The 7,500-nt window shown below is 38.0% G+C and overlaps 2 protein-coding genes across 3 annotated transcripts in view; one reads left to right on the top strand and one right to left on the bottom strand.

Moving 5' to 3' along the window:
• Positions 1 to 4,488, bottom strand: part of LOC138051912 (zinc finger protein 431-like) — a 16,424-nt gene extending 11,936 nt beyond the window's left edge. The window contains exons 1-3 of one of the 2 annotated variants that reach the window (XM_068898218.1): positions 4,419 to 4,488; positions 3,817 to 3,909; positions 2,978 to 3,002 (exon numbers count right to left, since the gene is read on the bottom strand). The gene's annotated coding sequence lies outside the window, so the exon portion shown is untranslated. The remainder of the gene's footprint in view (positions 1 to 2,977; positions 3,003 to 3,816; positions 3,910 to 4,418) is intronic. The other variant, XM_068898219.1, reaches the window with a different exon arrangement.
• Positions 4,489 to 4,587: 99 nt separating this feature from the next.
• LOC138051915 (zinc finger protein 180-like) overlaps positions 4,588 to 7,500 on the top strand; it is a 4,281-nt gene continuing 1,368 nt past the window's right edge. The window contains exons 1-2 of the mRNA XM_068898222.1: positions 4,588 to 4,692; positions 7,421 to 7,500. The exon at positions 7,421 to 7,500 is cut by the window's right edge and continues 1,368 nt beyond it. Of these exons, the coding sequence (XP_068754323.1) occupies positions 7,463 to 7,500 (38 nt within the window). The 5' untranslated portion in view covers positions 4,588 to 4,692; positions 7,421 to 7,462. The remainder of the gene's footprint in view (positions 4,693 to 7,420) is intronic.

Genomic DNA, 7,500 nt, shown 5'->3' with positions numbered 1-7,500 from the left:
GCATTGCACTGGCGTCCCAGAGGTCACGGGTTCAACCGTTTGAATTCCATTGGAGTCACATGAATTTTTCAGGTGTCTATAACAGACAATAATGGCTTAAATTGTCCAGATAAGTGTGCACTTCAAATATACATGTATGTGGTGGTTTAAATTTATCTTTGGTTTGAAAATTTCAAACCAGTTTTAATTTTTCAAACAGAATTGAAATTTTCAAACAAAGGGTTCAATTTCTTATTTCCAGTAAAGTATATTCTAGGATAATACTGATTAGCATTCATTTCTGTTCGGGAAATCTAAAGGAGATTTATAACAATATTACAAGCAAAATTCTTTCACAAGCTACTGGTTAACTAGTCATGCTAGCCCCCCTTATTGTTAGTCATGCAAACAATGACCAAATATGGTGTTAGGTTTAGCAATACAATACTATACAACACAATACATTCATAATTGACCAAGCCCCATAGGGGATTTTCAGGGCCAATGAAACACAATGAACGAAACAACAGGACACAACAACAACTGTTACAATTAAATGCCAACTGGCCAGAGGCAAACCCGTTTGGCTATTTACAAGTGCGGACGAGAAGTTGAACCAGGGACTACCAGGAACAAATTCGATGAGTGGTCAGAACGAGTCTTGAGCCCAGAAACTCCAGATCTAAAGGTAAGCGTAGAGGCTGGAAAGAAGGGTTAACAAGAAATAAAGATCTTTGAATGACAATAAAATGTTTATTTTAAGCATCTCCCACTAATAACATTAACATAGACAAAAAAGGCAAAAATGCCTGTAGAAATTAATCTAAAAGATTGCAACTTCTGGCAGATGAAAAAATAAACGTCAAGAATACATTTTGAAATAGCTGAAAGCCCAGGCACAGTATAACAGTCAAGCTACAGCACGCGTAACCAGTAGTCTTGTAATTTGAACCCACTATGCAACATGCCAGTTTTGAACTTTGCTCTCAAGATTCTGAATTTCCTGTGGATATTTCCCTGATATGTTGCAAATAGGTACAAGCTATGAACTTTTGTTTTATCACAATGTATAAATTAAACAGTGTTTGCATGGTGAAAACTACATGTACGGAGCACCAAGGAGTTCACAAGAACTCGTTTCAGACATGTGCGTGCATAATTTTTCAGGATCCAATTGGAACTTGGAAATGTTTTTTTTTAAAAGGGGAAAACCGGAATACCCGGAGAAAAACCCCTCGGAGCAGAGTAGAGAACCAACAACAAACTCAACCCACATGACGCCGGGTCCGGGAATCGAACCCGGACCACATTTGTGGGAGGCGAGTGCTCTCACCGCTGCCCTTAACCCTGCTGCCCATTTCAAGCATTTGATGAATTATTAATCAGTTTAAAAATTCCTTTTATAATCCAGTGTCACATTATTTTGTTGCTGTACATGGGAAAGTCTGGAAGGTGCAATTAGGGCTTTTAATGCTTCCAAAAGGGGTGACAACTTGAACATACTAATAAATAGACATCACGAACTTTTTCCAGTATGAATTCTTATTGAGACCATTTCACTGACTTTACAAAGTCTCTTTTGAGGATTTGCTTCTGACTTTTTTATCATTTTGGCATTGTAGCATTTCTGGGATTCTTGAATTCCTTTTTGTTTTTGGGAGGCTTGGGACCTGGTTGTGGAGACAGCATGATCTTCTTTGGGAGTTTGATCTTGTCTTGGAGTAGGGTCTTCTTCAGGAATATGATCTGACAATTCATGCTTTGCTTTCACGCGAAACACTGCTTCATACGGTGTCATGTTTTGTCCTATGAAAAGTAATAATTATTCCTGATGTACGCTGCTTTCATTGTATTTGCACCACTTCGAAATTTCAAGACCACACATGCTCATTATCAAGGGACTCATGTCTTCCTTGAATGTAGAATTTGACCTTTCATCAAGCCTCTTGTGTCGTCAGGGTTAAGGCTGCTCAAATTGGAGTAAATGTAGTTCAAAACTGATTTTTTGCGCAAAAATGTTCTGAGTTGTTTATTTTCAAATTCACCAACATTTTCTTTAGGATAGCCATTTGTCAGATGATACTTTTCAATTTCATGCAATACTTCCTCAGTTAATTTGTTATGAACGGGGTGAAAATTAACAACTTTTGTGTGGTAATCAATAGTATTGATAGTCCACTGGTGGTTTGGTTCACATTCACATTGACAGTTTCTAAAATCCATGAGATCAACTTCAATCAATGATAGAAACGATTGATATTGTAGAAGAATTACACTGTACAATGTACCACTGGTTTCACGGGAACACATGAGCCCAACACATTGGATTGGCTTGGTACAGTAGCTCAGTTGGTAGAGCATTGCACCGGAATCGCAGAGGTCATGCCTTCAAATCCCGTTGAGGGTGCCTGAATTTTTTCAGGTGTTGATTGGGATAATTGCTTAAATTGTCCTTTTAAGTATGAGGATCATTTTAATCTCTTGTCTACAACCCACACTTCAAACTACACGTATTTCTTCACGTGATAATAGACGTCTTCATCAAAAAACTTATTTACTGAGGATTTTTTAGTCTTTTGACTGCTCCTCAAGCCTTTAATTCGGCTTTCAAATGTCCTCTTACAAAAATAATTGGCAACAGCTGCATGCAAAGTTACTTCTTCATCTGCCATGAACAAGTACGTGTGGGCCAAATTTCATAAAATTATGTAATTTTGGCCAAGGGATAATATGCTTGATTCCAAATCAAAATATTGCTTGTGTGGTCAAGTGGATCAGACTAAGGACATCAGATCCAGAGGTTGGTGGTTAAAACTTCTGTGAGTACAAACGTTAATTCTTGATACATGTAATGTACATGAGAATGCTAGATAATTAGTGGGAGACTAAGTAACGATAAGTTGTGTGGTTGTGGGAATTGGGAGGGGAGATAATGGGATTTTGTGGAGATGGCATGTGAGTGAAGGTAGAAGAAAGGGTGAGAAGAGAATGAGCTTACCATAGCAATTCTTTCTCAGAATTCCCTAAAAGGAAGGAAAATCCCCTTTTTAGACAACTGGTGGAAAAATTTTTATCTAGGTTGAAAATTTTGAACTGGTTTGAAAAAAAATAAACTGGTTTAAAAGAAAATTAAGCCCCCCCAAAAAATTAAACCACAACATAACTATATACATTTTTTATACAAACACCAATGAAATACTAAGTGCTCCTTTCATGCGAAAACATGATATCTTCATATGTGAAGATGTTATCTTCACACCTGAAAAGATCCCTGTTGCTATGGTTACATATAAAAATCATGCCTTTTGTGAAATGATTTAGTATTTTATTGGTGTTTATATAATAAATAGAATATTACATGGCTGCTAACCCGTATTTCTTTTCTCGTGTTGAAATATTTTTCAACACTCAAAGAGAAATTTCGTATCTCCATGCGGCCATGTAATGTCCTCTATTTCTTTATACTAACTCTGCACTAACTTTGGTTTGTGTCGCATTTTATCATATGATGGACAACAACAACAACAACAACAACAACAACAAAGAAAAACAGTACAACATCGATATCACAATACAACGTTTTTCTCATATTTCCGTATACAAGTATTGACATTACCATCACATTTATTCAATTGCATAAAATGAATTAACAAATTACTGTAAAGATCGAGGTGGATGTTTTCACCCGACTTAGTAATTAAACATCAGCGCTAAAGAAACTTGGGGTCACGTTCATTGGGGTCATTTTACTACATCGAAATGGCAATACTTGTCCATCATTTTCCACTGGTTTATTTGTTTAACTTCGTTAAGCATTTACCAGCTAAGAGATCTTACCTTCAGAGTTGTCAGAAGAACAAAACGGTCCACCAAACAGAGCAAGATCAAACAAGTATACCTTTCGCGCACGCTTCGAGAGAGCGAGCGAACCTGGAAACCAAATAGTATTATTTTTCGTCACGCAATCTGTATGTCCCTTCTTCCTATCATTCATGTGCTGACCTCAGACCTAAGTGAAACGGTAGGTTGAACGTTGTCATATATAATCATAAAAATTCACTTGTTTTACTTTGTCCTTTTCTTTCGAGAAGTTACTTGATATCCGTAGCTCACATGGGCTAAAATCAAACAAGTTTTTTTTTAGATGCAAATTTCAGCCCAACGGTTGCGTTTCCGGTAAAGGAGATATGCTAAATCTCTCCATTGTCTTTGGCTTATATTATTCAGACGCAAGGCTTGCAGTGGTAAAGGGGCTACTGCGTAGTGTAAGCCTCGCACAAAACGAGAGCGCACAAATTAAAACGTGCCGATAAAGGTTGACGTTTTTACACCGTCACGCAACGCAGTGACGGTTTAGGTAAAAATCTTGACACGAATTAATTTTATCAAATGAGTTGGTTAAGGTAAATAAACCACCGTAAGGAAGGTTTGTGAGTTACCGTTACGAACGTTCATTGGAGCGAAGCACTACGAAGCACTACAGTTTCTGAAGAAACTTTGATACCCTTTCTTCATCAACCTTGTCCGCCCGCGGCCTAATTCGTCAGAGTAAGACAGGGTGAGATCTGGGTATGAGATAATTTAGTTACCAGTCTATTCGCATTATTTCTTTCTGAGCCACACATGAGTGCAATCAATATAAACGGCGCTGTTTAACCCCAAAACTAACCAATTTAGCTGGCCTCGCTCCAGACGCGTTTTGTTTCTTGAAAGGTAAGCAAGGAATAGGTTAAATTTTAGCTTCTAAAGTAGCCGAGGTGCTTGTTGTTGGGTCTTTGAAGGTCTGATATTTGGGAATATCACTGAATAAGCCATTTCCGAGTTCATGACTGTCTCCTCTTCAAAGCAAGTCTAAGTGCGAAGTTCTTTTTATGAAAATTAGTTTCATGTAAAGTAGAACTAATTACCATCACAAAAACTTCGCACGTAGACTCGCTTTGAGGAGGAGGCAGACATGAATTCGGAAATCGCCTATTGACATAAAAAGTAAATGGGCCATCGATTGGAAAACCAGCTGATGCTGCACAGGTGGGTGGTGAAATTAATCAAACGAGTTGGTAAGTAAGCTTACAGATAATACTTATGGAGACTAGTGCACATCACAAAATGCACGAACTAGTTCCTACGACTTCTTATTTATAGCGATATACATCGTTTATAAACAATTCTTTTGATATTTTTTTGCCAACCACTACCCTGCGAGCAGAGCGTCCTTTGATCTTCCTAGGGCTCTGCCAGTGGCCTCGACATTTCTTATTGAGCATGCATCAAAAATTGAAATGCACAAAACGAAAACCACCTGAAACAGTGGGGATATTTTTAAACTTGCCTCAGTCATTCTTTGCATGATTTTTTAAAATAATGCATGACCCCAGTGCTATCTTTAATTGCAGGCATCAAAAACACCCAAAATTCCTATGAAGAGAATTTAACCATGGACATTGCCTTAGTTGTAATTTTTTTCTGACTATGGCCCTGCTTGCAATGGTCCCAAGAGAAAATAAAAACAATGCTTATGCAAAAAGTATTATGGTATTTTTGAAAGTGGCGGATATGTACTGATTACTAACAGTACACTAGAGAGGCGATTTCGTAGTTCATGTCTGACTCAAAGCGAGTCTGACTGCGATTCAAGTTTTTGTGATGGTAATTAGGTCTACTTTACGTGAAACTGCCTCCTATTTAAAGCAAGTCTAAGTGCTCCAGAAAGGTAAGCAAGGAATAGGTTTTAGCTTCTAAAGTAGCCGAGGTGCTTGTTGTTGGGTGCTTGAAGTTCAGATATTTGGTGGTATCTCTGCATAGGCCATTTCCGAGTTCATGTCTGTAAGTAATGTTTTTACTACTTGCTGTGTGACCTCTTTTGAATCTTCTAAAAATAATGGCCAATCAGCATCTCTGGTTCTCACAGTTTGAAGCCTGGTATTATACTTTTCAAATTGTTTGACCAAAGCTAAAAGGCAGTTTGGGATATACATAGCACTGAAGATGAGATTTAGCAGAATTATTAAAATCGCAGTAACCAGTGAATCTCTCACTACAATTACTCCTTTATTTACTGATTAACAACCCCTCCTCTGTCTCTTAGAGACCCTGAAAAATTCAAGCGGCTTTAATGAAATCAAACCCATGACCTCTGCTATGCCGGTGCAATGCTCTACCGACTGAGCTATGAAGCCATTCAGTTGGGAGCAGGTCGATTTCTTGGGCACATTTGTTCTAATGAAAGGACTAATGAATGAGAGACGAATGACGAATGCGAAAGAATCACTTTTTTTGTCTATAACACACACTTCAAATATGCACTGCTCCCAACTGAGTGGCTTAATAGCTCAGTTGGTAGAGCATTGCACTGGCATCACAGAGGTCATAGGTTTGAATCCTGTTGAAGCCGTCTGAATTTTTCAGGTTTCATTAAGAGTCACCCAAGCGAGTAATAAGGGAACACATGAAAGATGTTATTCACCAACTGAGAACGTGGAAATTTTAACCATATATGTTATTGCTGATATGCCTTAAAATGTGACCGCATGATACAGTTAAGAGTCAATTATATGGTTAAAATTAGACTATATGACTGCGTGATGCAGTTGTAGTTTATACCCACATTTCACCGTTGCTTATCACAGAATCTCCAGAATCTCCAGTAGGGTTAGTGGTTAGAGCATCTGTACTAGATCATGGGCGGTTATGGGATCAAATCCCATCTGGGGCTCAGAATTTTTGTGATTTCCCAGTTGATGCATACCTGTGAGAGTCAGTTTCTCAAATTCTCCGGACAAGTGCGAGGATCACCTCTATCTTTTGTCTATAAGCTGCACTTCAAATATGCATTTCTTTATTATTATTATTATTATTATTATTATTATTATTATTGTACATTCACAGCAACTATGCTTTTCTGGAGTTTTGCTTGAAGCCAAGTCACAACTAGTAACCTCAGGATTCAAGGACCTTTCTCAAGATTGTTGTCGTACCAAGAAGAAGGGTCTTTTGTAATAGATCAATCCCAACATCCTCTCCAATTTCTTCCAAATTTGCTTTCAAGGCTCTTGGGGTGGTCCCAAGGGCACGCACTATGAGTTGGATAACTTTAACCTGCCAAATCCTCCTGATTTCCCTTTCTAGATCTTGGTACTTTTGAAACTTCTCATCTTGGCTCTGCTCCAGATGCTAATCTTGCGGTATCGAGAAATCAAAAATTTTGCACGTTTTTTTTTGCCTTGTCTAGCACCAGCAGATCTGGTCTTGTTGCTGTGATCACTAGTCTTTATCAGTCTGTATGGTAAAATTCCACAAAATTTTCCAATCCACATTTTCTAAGACACTTTCTGGGGTGTGTTCATCTAGCCTTTCTGAGTGGTCAAATATTATTATTATTATTATTATTATTATTATTATTATGATTATTTGGTAAAACACTTACCAGTATCTTTCCTTGTAGGGTTCTGCAGCCATTACTGGATCATAACTGTGATAAACCGCAATGTCTGAAAGTGGTGATTCTGTAGCACACAGTGGAGG

The sequence above is a fragment of the Montipora capricornis genome, chromosome 6 (assembly GCF_036669925.1).
Source record: "Montipora capricornis isolate CH-2021 chromosome 6, ASM3666992v2, whole genome shotgun sequence".
In the NCBI taxonomy this organism is placed as follows: domain Eukaryota; kingdom Metazoa; phylum Cnidaria; class Anthozoa; order Scleractinia; family Acroporidae; genus Montipora; species Montipora capricornis.
Note: the sequence above shows the minus strand (reverse complement) of the source record. Positions and strands in the feature narration are given on the sequence as shown.